Source organism: Gossypium hirsutum, chromosome D04 (genome assembly GCF_007990345.1).
Source record: "Gossypium hirsutum isolate 1008001.06 chromosome D04, Gossypium_hirsutum_v2.1, whole genome shotgun sequence".
Classification (NCBI taxonomy): Eukaryota; Viridiplantae; Streptophyta; class Magnoliopsida; order Malvales; family Malvaceae; genus Gossypium; species Gossypium hirsutum.
The window spans coordinates 11982820-12005285 of record NC_053440.1 but is presented as its reverse complement, the minus strand read 5'-3'; the positions used below and the strand labels follow the sequence as shown (position 1 = coordinate 12005285).

The following is a 22466-nucleotide window of genomic DNA, read 5'->3' as shown; positions in this document are numbered from 1 at the left end:
GGTTGATGAATAGTAAACGTGGCCACGGGTCGTTTGTCTTTGTGATGAATGACTTGATTTCTATTTGATAGTAATAGACTTTTCATGAAGAAAGATGTAATGATTCCCATGAGATAAAATAGGATCATGTTGAGAGAATGGATATTATCCCAAATAAATTAAGATATCCTATAAGGGTAACACACTTATGACAAGGTCATTGGACGAGCACTGATTGAGTTGCTTTCGTAATGGTATGTCGTTGGGGAGAGCTCAATTATGATTCTATAGTGGAATGACTTTGTGACTAAATTAGTTTATAATTAATAGACGAAAAGTTGGAACTTAATTATAAATCATTTGAGCCTCAACTACATATATCCAATCGATCCCTCCACTAGCTCGTTGAGACCAAAAATGAATTACATTTTGAATCAAATGAGCAAAAATAAATAGAAATGGTGAAATTGAGAAATAAGAAAAATTTGGAAATGATTATGGTTCTCCAAAATGAAAATGACTTGAAAATGATTATGGTTTTCGAATTAAATGAATTTTGAAAATGGAAATAAATCATTTGGTCATAGTGAACCGTTGAATGTGGAAATATTAAATATATTGAAGTTTATTTTTTTACGGTAAAGTCGTCATGATTTGAACGGAATTAAAATTGGGTTAAGAAAATTATTTAATTGGAAATATTAAAGTTTATTTTCGGGAAATAGAAAAACAAATATTGGATTGGATCAAATTATAAAGTAGTGGGTTAAAAACGCAAGAAGTACTTGTAATTAGACTCGGTATGGAAGAGGCCCAAAAGCCCCTTATGTTATAAGGTGAGACGACAAACCCTAATATTATTAACTAGAGTTTCCACCCCTATATCATAGTTAGACTAGGAATTCATTTTTTTAGTTGAAATAAACTTCTACAATTCAACAAATTTTATTAATAAACTTCTACAATCCACCTATATATATATATATAGAAGTATGACCATTATAAGCTTTCAGATGTTGCAACTATAAAATATTTGTATCATTTATCTTCTTCTTCTTCTTCTTCTTTTTAAATCTTAGCTTATTGGAAAAAAGAACCTCCATCCAACAGACCTAAAATCCAAAACGATGATGGACAGTGATGTTAATATTCGATTTACTTAATCCTAAAATTCAAAATTTTTAAAATTTACAATCACATTAAACAAGTATTCCTCTTAATCAAATTTAATTATAAGCCATCACTGTTTTCAATTATAACAATTTTTAAAATAAAGTTTTTATATAAACAAATATTTAATTTAAAAAATCATTTACCAAACTAACCATATAAATAATTATCTTTTAATAAAATGGAATTATACTAGATCGAAATTTTAAAAAACATTATAAAAAGTAATACAATATTATTAAAATATTAGTAGTCGGTTGATGTTCGTTATTACTTTTTGAAATTACATATGTTAATGCGGCGGTAATTGTGAAACATGTTATAACGTTATTGGTTGTTGAATGGAGATAGCAACGTCTAGGGACAAAATAGTAATGATTTGATGGGATTCTTTCTCATGTTTAAGTGAGGGGCCTATGATTGTGTGGTTTACATGGATGGGCTTATCATTAGGCAGAATCGGTCATGCGATGGGGAAGAGAGGCCCAATGATTGTGGGTGAATGGCCCCCACCCATCACTTTGCATTATAACATGTTGGGCCTCAAAAGTATTGGACTAGGGCAATACACGTTAAAAATACTAGAATAAAAAAAAAAGATAAGTAATCGATTAAACACGACAAAAAAAGAAAAACACACACATACCATAAGATGGTTTGATCTCTATTCATGATAGCGAGATATATTTTATGATTAATTGTTTATCTCTTCAAACAACCCGATTTTGAATCAGACAAATTCAACTCACCTGTTCATCTTTTCTTTTTACAATTAGCATTGGCCTCCTTTCTTTTTCAATGTCATTTGATGGAGCCATCTGTTTTTGAATAAAGCCATCGTGTGGGTTAAGTGATGATATTGTCCATGATTGGTACAAACTTATTTTCAATATTTACATAATATGTTTGGATTCTTATTATATCTTTTTTTTAATAATGTCTAAATTTACCTATAACCTCTCTAAACCTTTAAATAAGAGAATTTCGTATTTCAACATACTCGAACCCTTAATTAGATTCTTATCATGTTTATATTATTTTTTTGGATCATATTTGCAGGGGTCATAATTGTAAATATAAGTGTTTATTGTTTTTGCCATGTATACTGTACATGCATCAAAGATAAAAACAACTGATGTGCGTTAATGTGGGTTGCCACGTTTTGTCGAATACTAGGTGGAATTTTTCTTTTTTCTCTAAGTAGGAATACTAGTTCCAATTCGATGAATTAAGAAAAATGTGAAATTTTATGATTAATTCGTTTATTTTACTCCATTTACATGATTAACTTTTTCTACTAGAAAATTTCATTCCACCAACAGCACTGACCAATATAGAGGATAAAAATTAAGTTTCCAGTTGTTAAATCTATCTCGTATATTTAATCTTAACGTCTTCTACTTTCGTTTAAGCATAGTATCATGGTGAATTTGGTTAGAAATTTTTGTTAGAGAGTTTGAGTTTTCACCCCAATCTCTCGATTTGAAAATTTTAATTATTTGGGTTGTTGAATGAGTAATAAAATAAAGTCTTTTGGATCTGTGCAATGTTTGAACAATACTAATCTTGTTTGAACCAATATGTTTTCATAATATTGCTGGTTTTTTTGTAAGTCTAAAGATTTAAAATGCCATCATTTGGAAATTTCTTTTTATAACAATATGTAGAGGTTTTATTAGAAAATTCTTCCACCATAATAATTTGTTTTTCAAAATATTTATCTGTAAAATATTATGAGGATTTTTGTGTAACAATCTATAAATATGCTACTTCTTTTGGATAAACCTCTTTAAGAAAGTTTATTAATATTTTAAAGAGATTTTGGTTTATGTAAAATAATATCTCTATTTTTTGAAATCTCAGTTGCTTCAACAACAATTTATTTGAGAAGTATTTTTTTTTTTTGGATTGGGCTATGACTAATGCAACTTCTAAGGATTGAAAGTGACAGACTCGATCTATTTTTTTAATTTGGGTCTTGTGCATCCTAAAAAGATATATCATTTGAGGTTTTTTTATGAGGATGATTCCTCATTTTCTTCTTGCAAACAAATTTCATACCATGATTTGATGAGTTTTGAGGAGGATTCTTCTATTTTCCTTTTTCCTTTGTCTTTAAGTTTTGGAGACATTTTTGAAGAATTCTCTGGTGAGAAAATTAGACAAAGAATTATTTTCTCCTTTGATATATTCAATTTGAAAATCAAATATACTCAAAATTACTTGTCATCTTGCAAAAATATATTTTGAAGCAATATTTTAAATATCCTTTTATAAAACTTCTTTTTCGTATTTGCAATCAATTTGCAAAAGAAACTTTTGATTTAATAAATCACTTTGAAATTTTGTAATGCACAAAACAATTGATAAAATTTCTTCTTTGATTGTACTATAATTTTTATAGTTATGCTATAAAAACAAAAGAAAAAAGTTTATCTATCCAAAAGGAATATGAAACTATCCAATTATTAGATAGAGACATTATCGATAAGCTTAAAGAATCAAATGCGAAACACAAAGAATATATATTAGGATTGATAGAGCCTTTGTCTTTTCCATCTCAACAACATTTAGAACTGATTTACAAAGAATAGGTAATTCCTCAAATATAGGCCAACCTATTGACCACGCCGTAACGTGCGTGCACCGGGGCTATGAATAACACAAATACTAATAATAATCTAGCGGTGTACTGCAAGTGTGACAAGTCTAGTTGTAATATTTGTAGTGTCATAATGGAACACTCGAGTATTCCAATGATTGAACCCAAGAGAGTTTTAGGATAAAGTGATTCCTAAGCAGCAAGCAAACATGCAACCAAGAAGTCTAGTTAATTGCTCGCTAAGTGTTATATTACAACAATTCATAATCGAGGTTAAATCACACTAATTGACAACCGAACACTAAAAAGGACCAAATTATAAAATAGTAAAAGTTAAGCAATTAACAATTCAATAAATAAAAGTGGTTGGTTGACTTTCATGTTGCTGATTAGTCTTTGGATTATGTATCTAAAAAGTTTAAACTTCTAATTGGCTCAATTTTACCTCTCGATCACCATTTTACCAAATTAGACGATTTAGCTTGGTTTATCTCTCGACCTCATAGAACTAACTCGGGGCAACAAACTTGGTGCTCAATTAGATCTCCTCTTGGTCTCACCTATTTATGTTTTCCCTTCTAAATTTTGAAGTTTATTTGATTTGGTCCAATTTTTACAATTTAATCCCTATACAAAAAACTAACCAAGCAACATTTTCATCAACCAACCACCATAGATTTAGTTACTTAACATCATTTCCATACAAGCAATAACCCAACATACATTCAAAGCATACATTAAAATAAACACAAAAGATAGGGTTAAAGTTGTTGGAAAAAATCGAGTTTGGAAAACACAGTGGAAAATAAATTTAGGGAAAACATAGTTTTAATTTTTTTTCCAAAACAAGATTTTAGTTGTGATATCTATTGTAATAAACACTTAATCAAAACTGTATCTTTTCGATTCGTCTAGGATGAGTGCTTCGATTGAGTAGTCTTCTCTGTTGTCCTCAAGCTCATGTCTGTCGAGTGTAGGCTCGCTTCGAATTAGAAAATTTTTCACAAAAATTACTATTAGGGTAATTTCACAATTTTTCTAAACTTTTGGGTCAATTTGTAGATCAAAAAAATATCTCTAGAATTTTTCTAAAATAACCTCTTCAGAGTAATGACTCAAAGCTCTCTTTATATAATGAGAGTTTAGAGAGTTCAACTATGATTAAACTTAATCACTTTAATATTAAATTAATAAAATACTATTAAGATAAGTATCAAATTTAATTTAATTTAATATTGAATTATTAAAATAATATTATTTTTGGAATAGTTAATCTGAAATTAAATTCTCTAGTAGAGTCCCAATAGGAGTGTAACTCTTCCACTACTCAACCACCGAAGGCCAACTGCCTCCGGCCATCGGGACACCGTTGTCGTAGTCGCCAGCACTACCGTGTCCTGTGATGCAGGTGCAACACCCTTACAGCACCCCGAGCCGGTTCGACTGATGTCAGTTTGATTTGGGTCAGTGACGACCCAACCAGTTCGGTCTAGCCACCGGTTGGACCGTCGGCCTGGTTTCACATATCAAGCTTGGTTCGACCTGTTTTTGGACCAATTTACGATATCAGGTCCAATTTTTAAGTTCAATTACCCATTGAGCCAATTGTCTCACTTGCAAATTAATTTTCAAAAATATCATATTAATGTAATTGATTTAATTAATTTAATTTTACTTGATCAAAATTAATTTTTCTAAAAATCACTTAGATTTTCCAAATTAAATTTTCAAGAAAATTTTTTAATCAAATTCTCTAGTTGAACAATTCTCACAACCACCTAATTTAATTCCACATCGAATATACTGACTCAATTAAATTATTTCCAAAGTCATAGAATTTTCTTCTCATTTAAATGCAGTTCGATTAAGCTTTTGTTGAGCTAGCAGAGGGACCAATCGGACATATACAATTAGGCTCTAGTAATTACAATTATGTTTAGAAGCATCGTTCCGATAATTCGCAATTACTTAATCATGGAGTCAGTCCACAAGAAGTACCATGATTAAAAACTCCTTATTGTATACTCTTTACGGAAACAATTCATCCAACTGTTTTGTCCGGTGACCTCGTCACGTGTGTGTTACCCTCATATGATATCCTTAATTCCTTTTAGTTAAATCCGTTTACTCAATACAATCTTATTTTATCTTATTGTCACCATTGTGTCTTCTTAATGATTAATATGATCACTGTCAATAAATGGTTGTGATAAATTACTTGTTCAAGAACAAGCAACCCATGACCACGTTCCATATTTATCAATCCACACAATGTCAATGAGAGGATACCATTAGCTCTTTAATTGAGCTATGAATTCCACTATTGCTTGTAAAGCCATGCCGTACACAAGTCATGTACCCAACATACCGACTATGGGCTCGATCATCTTTAGAGCATAAGCCTCCACTTATATCAAAGCACATGAGTTGCATACGCATGGTCGGTGACTATCTCGGGATTTAGGTAAATCACACTATGAATGTCATAAATGAACTAATTCACAAACGGATTCAAAATTAATTCATCTTGGGTCCAGTCCAATGTATCATTCTACCAATGAATACATCTATGTCTCTACTCGTAGAGTCAATTGCTCTAATAGCCAAGACTAGCCATCTCTGCAATTGGAATTATAGATGACATAATAATCCTTCTCAGTATTTGAATCAAATGGTCACTTCGATTCTTTTACGGGATTATGGACTTATTTAGATTATCTACTGAAGAAAGTTGTCTTTCTCGCAATGTAAACATTCTTACAATGCCACTTATCTTTAGTTTGAACTTAGACAATCAATGAACTAATATTTGCTTGTCACAATTTCGCTATACATGTAAAATATAAAAGACAAAAAATACAAAAGACATAATAGTGAAATGCGGAATTAACTTTACTTATTTATTCATCGTTCAATTAAATAGAAAACAGTTACATGTTTACTACAATATGAGCACATTTTCTAACAAAAGTAACCTTAATGATTTCTTGATGGTTGCTTGAGGAAGATGAAGGTAGCAACAATAGAGATGAAAAATACCAATAAGGTCTAGATTTTTAACTAAGAAAAAAGAGATAGAGCTGAGTTCTATTAAAAGCTATGGGTTAAAATGAAAATATAAAGAAATTTTTGAGCACCAAAGTGCCATTAAGACAAACATATAGTAAAAACTAATTAGTTAACAACTAAAACAACTAAAACCAGAAAAGTTCTAAACTAAACCCTAGAAAAGATGAAGAAAACTAACTAGAAAGCTAAAAAGATGAAAGAAAAGTAAAGACAAAAAGCTCTCTTAGTTTTCAGCCAAAAGTGGCTTTTAAACATCTGATTACAATAAAAAAAATGTTGACTAGAATGCCCATAGAAACTATGTTTTGATTGGGTAATGTGTTGGACAAAAGACTACCCTTACAACTGATTTTTCCCAATTAGGCAATAGTGTCGCGACACCTAGGCTGCGATGTCGGGACACCCAAAACAGTGGCAAATTTGTGGATCTTAGTGTTGGATTTTGTGCCCTAAGTGTTGTATTTTCGTCTAAGTACACTTGTAATTTTTTAAACAGATTGATTAATAAAATTATTGCACTATTGCACTTCGGTGCATTCTTGTACCATTTTTGTATATCCTACGTGTTTTGTTAAGTTTACATCGGGCCTTCGTTGAATAATAAAAAACAAAAATAAAGCTAAGAATAATATGACAAGATTATGAGTTAGTGATAGAATGGCAATAAAAGAAATTATAATGATTGAGTTATAGTATAGAGTTACTAATACTAATATGGTTTATACTTATTTATTACGATGTTATTGTACTATGTTTTCATTTAATTAATAAAAGACAAGTTTAATTCTCGTTGTATTTACTAAGCTTTCATAAGCTTAACGCATTAGTTCTAATGCGTAGGTAAAATCGTGAAGTGAGGATTTGCCAAGGATTAATGTCTTTGCATCTCATCATATCCCAAGAGCTTGGAGAAGAGTATGCTATCTCCACTATTTTGTTTTTAAGTATATGACATGTACCTAGGTGAATGTTTATGTAAGTAAATAGGGAACTAATTGATTCCCACACTTGAGTTTGATGTGTTTTAGTGAGTACATATAAGGTATTATTTCGTATATGAGTTATGGTTTGTGTTTGGAAAGAGTATGAGCGATTTTGGTATGGTTTGGGTGTGTTTGAAAACATAATTTTTAGGTCTCCTATTCTAGGTCTTGAAACATGTAAAGTGTGTCTCAAGACGTACAAACTTCGAAGGTAAAAATCTACAATAATCAGGCCATGTCTCAAGACATAAAGGACTTTGTGTCGAGATAGGACAACATCGAAGCTAAACTTCTACAGTGTCATGGCAATGTCTCAAGACATGTAGGCCTTGGTCTCAAGACATATAGACTTGCAGTTGAAATTTTTTGTTCCAATTAAATAAGACTTGAAACAAATTTTATATGCAGTTAATCTTTATTAATAGTCTAGTTATATTCCTAAAAGTGTAAAAAGGTCTTGAATTCACTATTAAAAGTTTAATTTAAAAGTGTTTGAAATCATAAATGTATGTTCAATGTTCAATATAACATTCGTTACTTGAGTTCACTCGGGTAAGGCGTGTTACACACGTGGTAGTATATAATTAGCCCACATGTAAACTTTTGTTAGGAATTAAGATCGTTAGACGGAGGTACTAGATTGATAGACAAGAATTAAAATTCAAGTATCACATTAGACAAATTAAAAGTAGAGGAACTGCAATGAAAATTTTGTTAAAGTGCAAATGTATTTTTTACCATTATCCCAATTTATATTGATCAAAATACAAATTATTTAACATTTATATTAAAGTGTTTTTACTTCCTCAATCATATTGTTACAATTTTTTAACAATTTTTTAATAAATAATATAATATGTATTAATTAATACACAATTAACTCGTGGATTATATATATATATAAAACTAATTAATATCTATATAGTTAGATTTGATCCACTTTAATTAAACAAAACTTTACTCGATACTTCTTTTAATAGCTCTATTTCTTATTTGATTTAAGAATATATAGAATTATCATAAAAAAATTTTCAGCACAACTATATTTTAAAAGAAATTAAAATTTAAAGAATTGTAAATTTTAAAATTTCATCAATAATGAAATTACATGTGATGTCTAATAACTTGTATTTGAGCCTTGCTAATTGCGTTGATTGTCGAAAGGCATTTAAGTTGAGTATGAGATGTATAACATGGATTTAAACTTAGTTATTATATTAAATCAATTTTAAAATAAATTTAACAGATGAAGATAAATTTTCGTTCACCGACAAGTGACGCTAGCAAAATAGAAATCAATCGAATTTCCAGCTTTGGGAAATTTTTAAAGAAAGTCGGTACTTCAAGCCACTGATTCAGAAAACGGCACACCGGATCTCCGCCATTCGCCGTCGTTTTGAAGCGTTTCTCAACCATGAATCTTCTCGGCCATGTCGATTCCCTCAAAAGCCAAACGTCGATCAAATTCGCGGCCTTTATTTTTATTTCCGTCGCTTCCTTTTACTTAGGCAAACACTGGTCCGACGGTTCCCGCCAACTCATCTTCTTCTCCCGCCAATCCCCTTCTGGAACGACGTCGTCTTCACCTTCCATCGCTCTTTCTCCTAATCTCAATAAAGAATTCAATGTCTCCGCTCTCATTGACACTCCGGAACCTCCTCGTTCAGCTAAAAGCGAAGGAACGTGGGCGTCGGGGTCTTTGAAAGCTCCGCCTCCACCTCCAGAGTTCAAGATTTACGGGATCATAGATGAGAATGGTACAATGTCGGATAAGTTTGAGATCGGGGAGTTTGATACGGATTTGGTGGAGAATTGGGATAACGGAGCGGAGATTGAGGCGGAAACGGGTAAAGAGGATGTTAGGTCTACCTTTAGGGTGAAGAAGTTTGGGTTTTGCGGAGAAAATATGAGAGAGTATATACCGTGTTTGGATAACGTGGAAGCGATTAAGAGGCTTAAATCGACGGAGAGAGGGGAGAGATTTGAACGACATTGCCCGGAGAAAGGGAAAGGATTGAATTGCTTGGTTCCAGCTCCAAAAGGATATCGCCCTCCGATCCCCTGGCCTAGGAGCCGCGATGAGGTAAATAATTCTATTTAATTTTGAAAAATACATGTTAAAAGTAAATAGAATAGCGAATTATTGATGTAATTTTTTTCTAGATTATTTAACTACTGGGTCTGAGCTCGGTGAATACTTAAGCTTAACATGGAGAATATGGGGCTCAGTTGGAGTCACTAGTGGAAAAATTAGAATCAACAGTGTCTGAGTTGGCTTTTTTCTGTTTTTGGGTGTTTAGAAAGTGCAAATTAAATAGAATGTAGAATATCGAACTGAGCTTGTGTGATTGAGTCATGAGTTGATAATTAGAGCCAACTGGCTGTTTCGGAAGTGGTTAGGAAGGAGAAATTAAATGGTTTGTAGTTTAGTTGGACGAGAGTTTGCGTTTAGTGTAAGATTACATGCCTTAAAGTTAAAGAACTAAAATGGATTTGGCATCTTTAGATCTTTATAGAAAACATAGTAGAATGAAAAACTGTAGACAAGCTTAACTTATGTGTGTGTTTTAGGACTGCATTGATGCGAAATTCCAAAATCTTAAAATTTGGAGCAAGTTACCCTTTGCTTTTGTTATTTTAATCAGTTTAGTCCTCTTCCTAAATAAAATTTAAGTCTAATTAAAAACAAAAAGTTCTAGATGTCATATTTTAAAATTATAATTATTATATTTACTTTAATGATTAATTTATTAGTATATTACTTATGATTATAGTTATGACTTATAAATTTATTTCAACGTGAGTTAGTTACTTATTGATATATAAATTGTAATAAAACAATAAGAACTATAATAATTTGTTTTAATTTTATTGAAATTGAGACAAAAAAATATTAAAGGAACTAAACTTGTTTTAAAAAATTAAATTCTATAAATCTAGTAAAATTTACTTCTAAGTACTCTTACATCTCGCCAACCGAACCTCTAGCCTAATGAACAAAACAAGGTAATGTAACATACTGGGTATTCCACTTTGTAATTTAACATTCTCATAATCCTATGTTACATTCCTACGCCCCCTTAAAAATGAGACTTTAATTCTCATAAAAGCTCTCTAATGATTGACCAAATAAAGTCCTTTTCCAATCTTCTATGTTATATTTCAACTGAAACTCTTGTTTTCTTCATGTCTAAGTAAGCCTCCTATGGGTGACTATTCTTTGGGTTCATTAAGGTTAAATTTGACTTGCAATGTGGGCTCCCAAGCTGCTCGATATGATTTAAGTACTGATCCCAAGCCTTCAACTCAAAAAACCTGTATTGAATTTGTCCAGAAATTTCTGCTTGCGCAATCTTTATTAAAACGGCTATAACTTGAGCCCCTGGACTCTGATTATCGTATTTCAAAGTGCATTATGAAGCTAAGAGACAGTTATTTGATCCATAATCAGACAACTCAACTCAGTTGCACGATGGATGATGTTCCAAACTTAAAGAAACTCTATACAATTGTTCCAAATGAAAGAAGAATGAAGAAGATTAGTGCATTTTAGGTTTTGAAAGCAATTTTAGCGGTAAAAGCTTTCAAAGATCTTTTCTTGAAAAAAAAAAAACTCATCAATAATCAAGCTTTGAAGGATGAAAACTTTACGACTCTAAAAATCTTGGGAAGTAACAAACTTTAAAAGAAAACAAGAGTCAAATCACTTGAACTCTCAAAATGCTATTTGCATCTCACAGGAAAGAACAAAATTTCACTAAGGAAAATTATAATCTATTGGATGTTGCTATTTATAGGCCAAGTTATAAGAGTTTAAAAGAAATAATTATTCCAAATTAAAAATCTAATAAATATGTAAATAAAGCTCTTCCTAACCACTAGAATTACTTTAAACTCCTAGTGTTCTAACCAATCAAAATTAAAGAATGATGTAAATGTTACATTTATAAATAAGACTTTAATTCTCTTAAGAACTCTAATGACTGGTCAAGTAAAGTCCTTGTTCAATCTTCCTTCTATGTTATATTTCAACTGAAACACTTGCTCTTTTTCATGGCGAAGTGAACTTCCTATTGACGATTACTTTTTGGGCTCATTGAGGTCGAATTTAACTTGCAAAGTGGGCTCCCAAGTTACCCAATATGATTTAAGTACTGATCCAAAGCCTTCAACTAAAAAAAATTGTATTAAATTCTTCCAAAAATTTCTTGTTGGTACACTTCATTAAAATGACCATAAGTTGAGCTCTTAAACTCAGATTGATGTGTTTCAGAGTGCGTTGTGAAGCTAAGAGACAGTTCTCTGACCCATAAGAAGACAACTCAATCCAAAAAATGCTCATATTCTATCTAAAATTTCATCACAAGTTGGCTGATGTTACAAACTTGAACTTAAATGAGTTTACCCCCTCTTGGGTTCGTATCAGATATTGAAGGTTCATTGGTTGGACTTAAGTTCAGTTGGTGAGAAGCTGAGAAATAGAAATAGAGATGAACTTTTTATTACGTTTTGGTGGTTTTGCTTTCTTTTCACCTTTTGTTGCCCAGGGATTAGAGGAAAATATATTTTGAGTATCTTCCTTTTTCCTTTTAACCCTCGTTTTGTGCTTTTGGAAGTATTTTTTTGTTACTTGAAGGTTTCTTTTAAAGTAGTATTGTTACTGTTTGATTGGTTTATTGCTTCTCTAATTTGTAGCCAACCTGGTTGTCTAATAGGGGTATACTGTTTTGATGGATAGGTATGGTTCAACAATGTTCCTCATACACGTCTAGTAGAAGACAAAGGTGGCCAAAATTGGATTTCTAGAAAAGGGAAGGATAAATTCAAGTTTCCTGGAGGTGGCACACAGTTCATACATGGGGCAGATCAATACCTGAATCAGATTTCTAAGGTTGTTATTAAAATTTTAAATGCATGTTAAACTCCAAGAAATTTGGTCTGTTGATTTTGTTTCTGATTATCAAATTCTAATCTGTATATCCAGATGGTCCCTGATATTACATTTGGACATCATATTCGGGTTGTTCTGGATGTTGGATGTGGTGTGGCAAGTTTTGGTGCCTATTTGATGTCACGGAATGTTATAACCATGTCTATTGCTCCCAAAGATGTCCATGAAAACCAGATTCAATTTGCACTTGAGCGTGGAGTGCCTGCAATGGCAGCCGCATTTGCAACTCGCCGTTTGTTGTACCCAAGTCAAGCCTTTGATTTGATACATTGTTCTAGATGTCGTATCAATTGGACTCGTGATGGTAAAACTTTTTGCTCCAGTCTTATCTAGTGATTTTCTAGCAGCAAGGAAAAGGGAAATACTAATAATTTCAGTACCATTTGAATTTTCATCTCCTGTATATGCTCATTCTATCTGGTCTCTTTTTCACTTTTCCAGTGAGGAATTCCTGCGATACCAATTTCCATCTCTTTGCCAATAAGTTTACCATCTTCTTCTACCATTTCTTAAACAAAAATCCACATTTACCCTTTCTTGTGTATGTTGCAGAAAATGCTATTATGTTTCTTTAGATGTCTCTAGGATAGTTTTTTGTCATGTTTTCTTCTTTTACTGTTATAAAGTTGAATTCTGGGATACATTCTAATGCATCCTTCCATTCTTATGCTGTATAATGAAGATGGAATTTTGCTTCTTGAGGTCAATAGAATGCTCAGGGCTGGTGGATATTTTGCTTGGGCTGCCCAGCCAGTTTACAAGCATGAAGAAGCCCTTGAGGAACAGTGGGAAGGTATAAATTCTGGACCTAGAATTCATGATAATCATGCGAAGAAATGTGATAACTGTATACTCATGTGTACTAGAAAGTTCAACTTTAAATCAAACATACTTTATCCTGGTGGAGCATTTCTTCATGGCCTGTGTTCTTTTGATTAAACATGCTGTTAGAGCTTGTACGGAATTACATATTAGATTTTCTGTACTTTCAGAGATGCTTAACCTTACTACTCGCCTCTGCTGGAATCTTGTAAAGAAGGAGGGATATATTGCTATATGGCAGAAGCCCTTGGACAACAGTTGTTATTTAAGCCGTGAAGCCGGGAATAGTCCTCCTTTGTGTGATCAAGATGATGACCCAGATAATGTTTGGTATGTTCACCACTCTGCCTTTTATTTGAAAAACGATGCATAATGAGATGCTTAGAAAGGTGGTTTTGTTTCTGATGCCTTTCATCAGTTAATATTTGTCAATTTCATTTGTATATAGTTATAACGTCCTGAGGCTCCCTGGATTAATTTTAAATGTATTCTGAACCTATAACTTAATTAGGCCTTTTTATTTTACTTGTCTGAGTAGTTTTAAGTTAGTTACAAGATATTTGCATAATCTCTCAGGTATGTTGACCTGAAGGCCTGCATTAGTCGACTTCCTGAGAATGGATATGGTGCAAATGTTGCTCCTTGGCCTGCTCGTCTGCAAATTCCACCTGACAGGCTGCAGAGCATACAAATAGATTCTTATATAGCCAGAAAAGAGCTCTTCATGGCAGAATCAAAATACTGGAATGAAATAGTGGATAGCTATGTCCGTGCTCTTCATTGGAAGAAATTTCAACTGAGAAATGTATTGGACATGAGAGCTAGCTTTGGAGGGTATTCTTTAAACCTAGTCTTGGACTGTACTACAGGCATATACTTGCTTCAGCATTTCTCAAATCTGTGATTTATATATTGTGCAGATTTGCAGCCGCGATAATTCAGAATCAACTTGATGCTTGGGTTCTAAACGTGGTCCCTATTAGTGGGCCCAATACCTTGCCTGTTATTTATGATCGTGGATTAATAGGGGTCATGCATGACTGGTACTTTTTCTTTACCATAATTCCAATCAGGAAACTCTGTAGTTTATTGTATAGTAACGGATGCACTTTCATTGATGATTTTTAATCATTACTTACGATCTCATGGCCAAAAAGAAAAAAACTCATTGCTTAGGATCCAAGTAAAGTTATCTACACCTCAAATAAACCCTTCCCTTCCAGCTTTTACCTCTTTCATGTTTCTGGATTACATTGCTTTAACCATTTCCTTGTTTCAAAATGTTGTACGCTTAATATTTGTTTCGTCACTCTCATCCTATAGGAATATGATTTAGGTTTTGTCTAAACCGAAGAGTATGCTATGTTTGTTTTTATTGCTTCAACCGAGTTATTTGCTAAATCTTGTCTGATTTACCAGGTGTGAACCATTTGATACATACCCAAGGACCTATGATTTTTTGCATGCAGCAGGCCTCTTCTCAATTGAGAGGAAAAGGTACACCTTAATACCTTGAAATTGGTCTAGTTTTACTCTGCTATCTGATTATTGAAGTTCGGGTCATGTCGGGACATTGATTTTTGCTTTAAAACAGAAGATTTGATTTGGCACCTTAAATGGTGAAATTCATTGTTGAAATGAATATTCAAGGTCCGTAAAATGGTTATTTTATAGCAAGAAAGGAAGGTGGTATCTGATAGGGGCGTCACCACTGGGATTTGGAAGTTCATTAGTTATGGTTCAGTTTATTTATAATTTAATTATTTGTACTTGTATATCAGGTGCAATATGTCTACAATCATGCTTGAAATGGACCGGATATTGAGACCTGGTGGACGTGTATACATACGTGATTCTCTGGATGTTATGGATGAACTTGAAGACATTGCAAAAGCCATGGGTTGGCGGCCAACTCTACGTGATACATCCGAAGGTCCTCATGCAAGTTACAGGATCTTGACATGTGACAAGCGTCATGGTTGAACAAATTGGAACTTTAAGTATTATCTGTGATGTTTAGTAATGCAAATTGGAAAGATAATTCGACAAGCGCAGTCATTTGCAAGCGACAGAAAGAAGCTTGTGTATCGAAATTTGAACTGCAGATAAGAGGATTGAAGGATGCAAGTCATGGAACGGGGGGATGCTGATGAGTTTCAGCTCTTATAATTGGTGTGCTGTGTGCTATAGACAAGGATGATGTCCTGGGGTGGAAGGTAGACACTTTTCTAACTTAATTGTAACATATTCGGTCATTGTAGGTGCATTTTATTTTTCTCTAGGCAGTAGGAGCATTATTTAGACTCCAATGTGACTGTTCAGTTTTTCTTTTTTCTTTTTTTAAATAATGATGTATTTAGAGAATCATAATTCTTATCTGATTGTGGGTAAAAAAGTTAAAACCCATTATTCGATTTACCGTTAGTTAAAAGCCAATTTGGTAATTTTAAAAATCCGCAAATAGATTTTCTTTTTTCATTTTGCTACTTAAGTTCTTTTTATTTTGAATTGATATTTAAATTATCACTTCATTACCCGTCATGTGATGCTAATCATATATGTATCACGTGACATTCATAATATGTCACATGAAAATTAGTTTATTTAATTAAAAGCATTAAATTTAAAATAAAAAATGTTTTTGACTTTGACTCAACGATGTGGTGTTATTGGAAATGTCATGTGTTTTTTAAACATTGTATATATATTATATTGATTAAAATATTAAAAATAATGTATAATATATATTTAAAAATTTTAGAATCAAAATTTTAAATATATAAATAAATTTTAAAGAGTCAAATTAATATATAAAATTGGAGAAATTTTATAAAAATCTTAAAAGGGTATTTAAGTATTTTTTTAAAATACAAAAAAAAAAAGAACTTCAATTTTCAAGGATATACATTCTAGAAATTTTTTTTTATAAATTTTATTTATTTTAAAAACTTTAAGTTCTAGAAATTTAAAACAATATATTTAAATCCAAAACAATTTAAGTTGTTTTTTTTTCTTTTTTTGAAAATTTTTAATTTTCAATGTTTATATGTTATTGAGTTTTAAAAATTTTAGAATTTTATAAAAAAGTATTTTTAAATTTATTTTGAATTAGTTATATATGATTTTAAAATCAAAATAATAAGAAAAAGAAAGGTGACCAACGTCCGTGAATCAAAGTCAAAAGTATTATTTAATATAAATTAGAATTAGAAGGTAAGACATTGTGAGGCTATTTTATCAAAAAAAGCCCCTTTTTTTTCAATATTTACCGAAATGGGCCGGTTTTTTAATTATTTACCGGAATGGGTCATTTTTCGCGAAATCGCGTCCACGTAAGCGCGATGTCAGGGTACGTGTCAGGACATCGCGTCCACGTCAGCGCGACCTGTTGACGTGGACACAAATCGCGCCTACGAGGACGCGATTTGCTGACGTGGCATGAACAGTTTATGTTTTTAGCTTGGAAAACTTTGAAAGGCCATAACTTTTGGCTCGGTTGTCCGATTGAGACGATTTTTTTATTTCGAATAACTTTTCGTGATCTACACGCTGACAAACTGTCGAAGGCGGTTTGCCGCAGTTTTCGTCGAAAAAGATCCTTTTTTGCCCCTTGTTTACCCCTAAATTTCTATTTTTTCGGTTTAAAATTGAATTTTGAAACATTCAAATCATTATTTTCCTTATTTATTTCAAGTAAACACCGGATATTTTTTTACAGAATTGTCTTATATCATCCTGTTATAGGTATAAGTTAGCTCATTCCACTTTTGAGAAGTTCCCTAAAATTTTCTATTTTATTTAATTTAGTCCCTAAAACCTAAATAGTCATATTTTCAAATCTAAGCTTCGTTTTTCAATTCAAATTCAATTTCATCCTTCCATAACATTTAAATATTCTTAAATACAAAAATTTCATGCTAATTTTGAAATAATTACACTTTAGTCCCTATACTCGTAACTGACAAATTATACTTTACAAATTAGTCCCTATTCATCTCTAAGCAGTTTTTCAACGCATAGATCTCGAAAAGTTATTCGAAATCAAAAAAAAAATTCGTCGCAATCGGACAACCGAGCCAAAAGTTATGCCCTTTCAAAGTTTTCCAAGCTAAAAACATAAACTGTTCATGCCACGTCAACAAATCGCGTCCTCGTAGGCGCGATTTGTGTCCACGTCAGTAGGTCACGCTGACGTGGACGCGATGTCCTGACACGTACACTGACATCGCCCTTACGTGGACGCGATTTCACAGAAAATGACCCATTCCGATAAATAATTAAAAAACCGATTCATTTCTATAAATATTAAAAAAAATAGCTTTTTTTGGTATTTTGCACACATTGGGATTGGGGAGAAAATAAGTAAAGGGGAAATAAAAGCGGAGAATGGGGTGGAGTCAACATCATAAAATCTAACCAAATCTAAGCCAGCGGTGAAGATAGTGATGGGTTCAGAGACCTAAATTCCAGGTGTTGTATCCCAATTGGATACGGGTGTTTGTGAGCCCAACAAGTATCATCTTCTCCGAATCAAATCGGATCATGGGTGGAGATGGAATCCTACCCTATAAACTCACTTCTCTTCTCTTCTCTTCTATATCTGTCCTTTCACGCACTGCAATGGACCTTAGCTTTTGACTTTTTTAAAATACAACAACAACTTTTCTACAAATGGTTTTTACCATGAGTCTTATTTATTAAGGGTTTACGGCTTATTTGGTTTTATAGTATTAAATATTATGAGAATAAAGTTTGAGTGGTTGAATTATTATTTTAATTAATTTTTTTATGTATTTAATCTAAAAGAAATGATGCCACTATCAAAACATAACTAAAATAATTCAGTTGTTCCAGTATCTTTTAGAATTTATAATTCGTTAAATTCTTCTGAGCAAGGTAATACTTGAGTTAGTCTACCGCCTCATTCATGGACAAAACTTTAACCACCTATAAATTATTTATCTGAATTGTGACTCTCTTATATCCCAAAGGTTTTTTTTTTTTTTTTTTGCTCATGAAAGCAAAGGAAAGATTTCAAAGCATAATAGTTACCTTCCATTAATATGTTACTTCATAATTTGTATTAATTTGTCCATGGTTAACTAATCAATTATATATATTTGACTAGTCGATTGAGTTCTAACTCGATTAGTATAGATATTATTGTCAATGCAGTAGGATATAGATTTGAATATAATGAAGCACATTATCCTTCTATTTATTGGTTGAGGATGATAGGTTATAAATAGTTATAGACATTATGTTAAGAATAACACGTATGACCACAGTTTATAATGAAATTATTCAAAATATATATATATATTCGACTATAATCATTTTCATATTCATTTAATTTCTCCAAAATTTATGCTATTGACTAATCAATTATGTTGCTTACAAATTTCAATATTCCGAATTAATTTACATGCTCCTATGTTACCAAAAATTTCAGAATTTTTTCATATATAACGCTAAGTACGTGGGCAAAGAAGAAATCTTGATCACACAATCGAGAATTAAAGGTTGCATTTTTTATTGTTTCCATTGTTAATTTTTAATTAATTATTTTTGTTTTATTTTTTAAAATTAATTTAGTTATTACATAAATTGTTTTTGTATAAAAAAAACATACCTCCATGTTTTTTTTTTCGCTTTTACATTTTTATTAGGTATCTAACTTTATATAAAATTTATTCCAGATTTTCAAAAAGAAATCAAAATTGAAACTGTACAAAAAAAGAATTATTGATTATTTGCAGCAAAAGATAGAGATGTAAAAGAACTTATATGAAGATCAAAGCAAAGATAAAGGAGGAGGAAAAGGGAAATTTCTACAAAAATCTCTATAAATTGCATTTTGGCCTACTGTTATTGTTTTGTATCTCTCTCTCTCTCTCTCTCTTTGTAATTAACATCTTTATATCTTATTAATAAAATAATATCATTTATCAATTTCAGTATTTTATTCGGGATTCATATGGACAATTTATAGAATAACCAGATGGGGAAATTGCATTATGAAACCCAAATCTTGACTGGTCAAACATGATTCATATCTATTACAAACCAGGGTTAATTTCGTTTTAAGAAAACATGTAACTTGATTAGTAATACATAAATTTAATTAGATATTTTTAGTCACAAAAAACTTCACACCCATATCTTCTTTTCTTCGAATTTCGATTAAACTTTACATCTTGCAATTAAAAAATACAACATATTTTCAGGATAATAATTATATTTATTTTCATCACAGCGGCTGATTTTTCTTCAAATCAACCACAACAACGCTAACATTATCCGTACTGTGCCTGGCCAAGGCCAATTTTGTTAATAAAATTGAAGCATCCCAACAGGCCTTGTCGGAACTCTCGGCTGTGCCACCCTTCACAGCCGCTTCACTACTCGGTGACACCGGTGGTGACACCGATTTTTCAGCGCGTAAACACATACGCACAACTCCACATGCTGTATCATTTGGTACCACATCCCATAACCCATCGCTCGCTAATATCAAACACTCCTCTTCCCTTTTTCTCGTCGTTATTGTCACCTCAGGTTCCGATATAACAAAGGGTTTTAAATAATTATCCCCTGAAATATAAAAATAAATTTATTAAATTTAAATTTTGTATTCTACAAAATTTTTTTTAAAAAAAGTGTTTTTTCTAACGATAAAAGCTTACCAATTGCTCTGGACATGGCTAACACGCCAAGAACACGAGGACCATCCCAGTAAATTACTCGGCCACCGGCTTCTTGGATTCGGAGCATTTCGTCGGGTCGGTCCGGCTGAAATAAAATAAATAAATGAATAAATCTTCTGTTTTCTTAAATTTCAGTGAAATTTATATATAGAAAGTCAAATCTCTCACCTTGTGATCGTCGGAAAGAGGTAAAGCGACGCCGTTCCGGCATAAAACAGCGCGCGAATCACCACAGTTAGCAACGATGATCTCATCAGGCGTAACGACAGCAACCACTGCGGTGGAGCCAACGGCGTCGCACTGTGGAGTTTGAAGTTCGCATCGGCAACTTGAACGCTCCTTAGCGTCCACCGTCCATTTTTGAACTTCCTTATCCATTCTCTCAAAGCTCCTCTCCATCGTCCCCTTCCAGTCCACCGCCTTCTCTCCGCCGCACGCTTCGATTTCTTCTTTCAACATCTCATGAAATCGATCTTTACACTTCATAGCAACCTATAAAAGTAAAAAACGGAAGTCAGCTAAAACTGAAAAAATTCTCAGTAATAAACTTAAATTTAAGAATTATTTTGAATTTTTTAGTACATGAGAGCAGCCATGGCCGTCGAAGACGCCGTAAAAGTGAATATCCGACGACATTTGAACTTGCCGTCTTTGTTTGCAAAACGAAGGGTGAATCGAAACGGCGTCTTCCATATCTCGTCGCCTTCCGCAAACGGATGTCATGCCGAACTTCGGCGATTCCTTTTCTTCTTCTACGGCTTCTGATTTTACTGCTCCATTAAACTTTAGACTTCCATTAAGTTCTTGATCTTTCTCAAGCTTATCAGTATCCGAGTTTTGAACAGCGTTATCACAATCACGAGAAGTCGGGCGAACGAGATCGAGCTTCTGACGTTTCCGGCCGTTCTCTAACGGCGGTCGAACAGCAGCTTCGGCCACTAATTTAAACGGTAGAAGCTCCATTATCCGGCGACGAGAAGCTCTTGAAGTTGGTTCAACCGGAGCCGCTGCTTCACTTTCTCCAACAACTTCACAGCAAATTCCCGCCATTCGATTTGATTACTAGTTCTTTATAAAGAAGAAAAAAAGAAAATCAACTGTTTTTCACTGACGGACAAGTTTTTTCCCCCCTTCTTTTCAGATTGAAGCAGGATGGAAGTTTTTGTACTGAGAGCTCTAACTTCACCTGGGGGCCACACCAAAACTACGGGTAGACTGCCCGTCACCTCCGGGCAAAGCGGTACCCGACACGTACAGTTGGTGTGACGTCGATTTATCTGAATTGCATGAAGGTAATCAGGCACCGTCCATTTGAGCACATTGGTTGATAATATGCCACGTGTAACTTCCTCCTGAGTGATGTTGAACACTCTAGCCAATGCTTTTACGACACGTATAGATAAAAATGAACCTTGGTTCTCTGACACCCATGTGGTCCCATTAGTCACTTTATTAAATTTTAGGGAATTCCTACAAAAATAATAAAAAAATAGAGTAGCAAAGGTAAAATTACTTTTAATATATTTTATAAAATACTGACAGTTGTACAATGAAAGTGTCTACGTAACAGAGAAGATTAGGACACGTGAGGGACCACATGTCAAAGATCTGATCAGAATATCTGAGCTTTCGATGAACCTAGCAATTGACACGTGTTATACGATGACGTGGACCGGATGGTGCGCACTAAAGCTCTTGTTTTGGAGAAATATTATAGTGTACCGTCCTCTTTTTGCAATTTTAAGGGCAAATACTAATAAAAGCCTTTTATTTTTAAAATTATCGAAATGGGCCAGGTTCTGAATTAATTATCGAAATGGACCATTTCTTTTAAAAATGCCTCCACGCCAGTGCGTTATCAGGGGATAGAGCAGGAAAACGCTTTCTCGAGGAAGCACTTTGTCCACGTGGACAGGAAACGCTTCTTTGAGGAAGCATTTTTTTTGTTTTTAGGATTTAGGATTTTTTGCAATTAGAGTTAGAATTTTGGGATTTTTAAATTTTTAGATTTTAGGGTTTTAAGGAAAAAATTAAATAAATAAGGGTTTAGGGTTTCTTAATTAAATTAATTATAAATTTTAAAAAATTAGATTAGAGTTTAGTGTTTATGGTTTTTAAGGAAAAAATTAAATAAATTAGGGTTTAGGGTTACTTGAGTATATTAATTATAAATTTTTAAAAAA

The 22466-nt window shown here is 32.6% G+C and overlaps 2 protein-coding genes across 2 annotated transcripts; one reads left to right on the top strand and one right to left on the bottom strand.

Moving 5' to 3' along the window:
* The first annotated feature begins 9003 nt into the window (after positions 1 to 9003).
* Positions 9004 to 15990, top strand: LOC107955137 (probable methyltransferase PMT11). Its single transcript, XM_016890862.2, has 9 exons — positions 9004 to 9886; positions 12542 to 12694; positions 12788 to 13058; positions 13437 to 13547; positions 13747 to 13906; positions 14153 to 14410; positions 14497 to 14619; positions 14996 to 15073; positions 15358 to 15990. The coding sequence occupies exons 1-9, from the start codon at positions 9218 to 9220 to the stop codon at positions 15557 to 15559; spliced, it is 2025 nt and encodes a 674-aa protein (XP_016746351.1). The 5' UTR covers positions 9004 to 9217; the 3' UTR covers positions 15560 to 15990.
* A 3717-nt stretch (positions 15991 to 19707) lies between these two features.
* LOC107955136 (protein phosphatase 2C 37) lies at positions 19708 to 21524 on the bottom strand. The gene is made up of 4 exons (XM_016890861.2): positions 20866 to 21524; positions 20452 to 20775; positions 20263 to 20368; positions 19708 to 20170 (listed from the first exon to the last, which is right to left on the bottom strand). Exons 1-4 carry the CDS (start codon positions 21331 to 21333, stop codon positions 19827 to 19829), a joined length of 1242 nt encoding a protein of 413 aa, XP_016746350.1. The 5' UTR covers positions 21334 to 21524; the 3' UTR covers positions 19708 to 19826.
* Positions 21525 to 22466: the final 942 nt, after the last annotated feature.

What these genes read in the sequence shown, in the direction of transcription:
- LOC107955137 (XM_016890862.2), top strand. Translation starts at nt 9,218, where the DNA reads ATGAATCTTCTCGGCCATGTCGATTCCCTCAAAAGCCAAACGTCGATC. An exon ending in ACCTGAATCAGATTTCTAAG is followed by an intron (nt 12,695 to 12,787) that starts GTTGTTATTAAA and finishes CTGTATATCCAG; the next exon opens with ATGGTCCCTGATATTACATT. An exon ending in TTCTCAATTGAGAGGAAAAG is followed by an intron (nt 15,074 to 15,357) that starts GTACACCTTAAT and finishes CTTGTATATCAG; the next exon opens with GTGCAATATGTCTACAATCA.
- LOC107955136 (XM_016890861.2), bottom strand. Translation starts at nt 21,333, where the DNA reads ATGGCGGGAATTTGCTGTGAAGTTGTTGGAGAAAGTGAAGCAGCGGCT. An exon ending in CTCTTTCCGACGATCACAAG is followed by an intron (nt 20,369 to 20,451) that starts GTGAGAGATTTG and finishes ATTTTATTTCAG; the next exon opens with CCGGACCGACCCGACGAAAT. An exon ending in AGCCATGTCCAGAGCAATTG is followed by an intron (nt 20,171 to 20,262) that starts GTAAGCTTTTAT and finishes TTTATATTTCAG; the next exon opens with GGGATAATTATTTAAAACCC.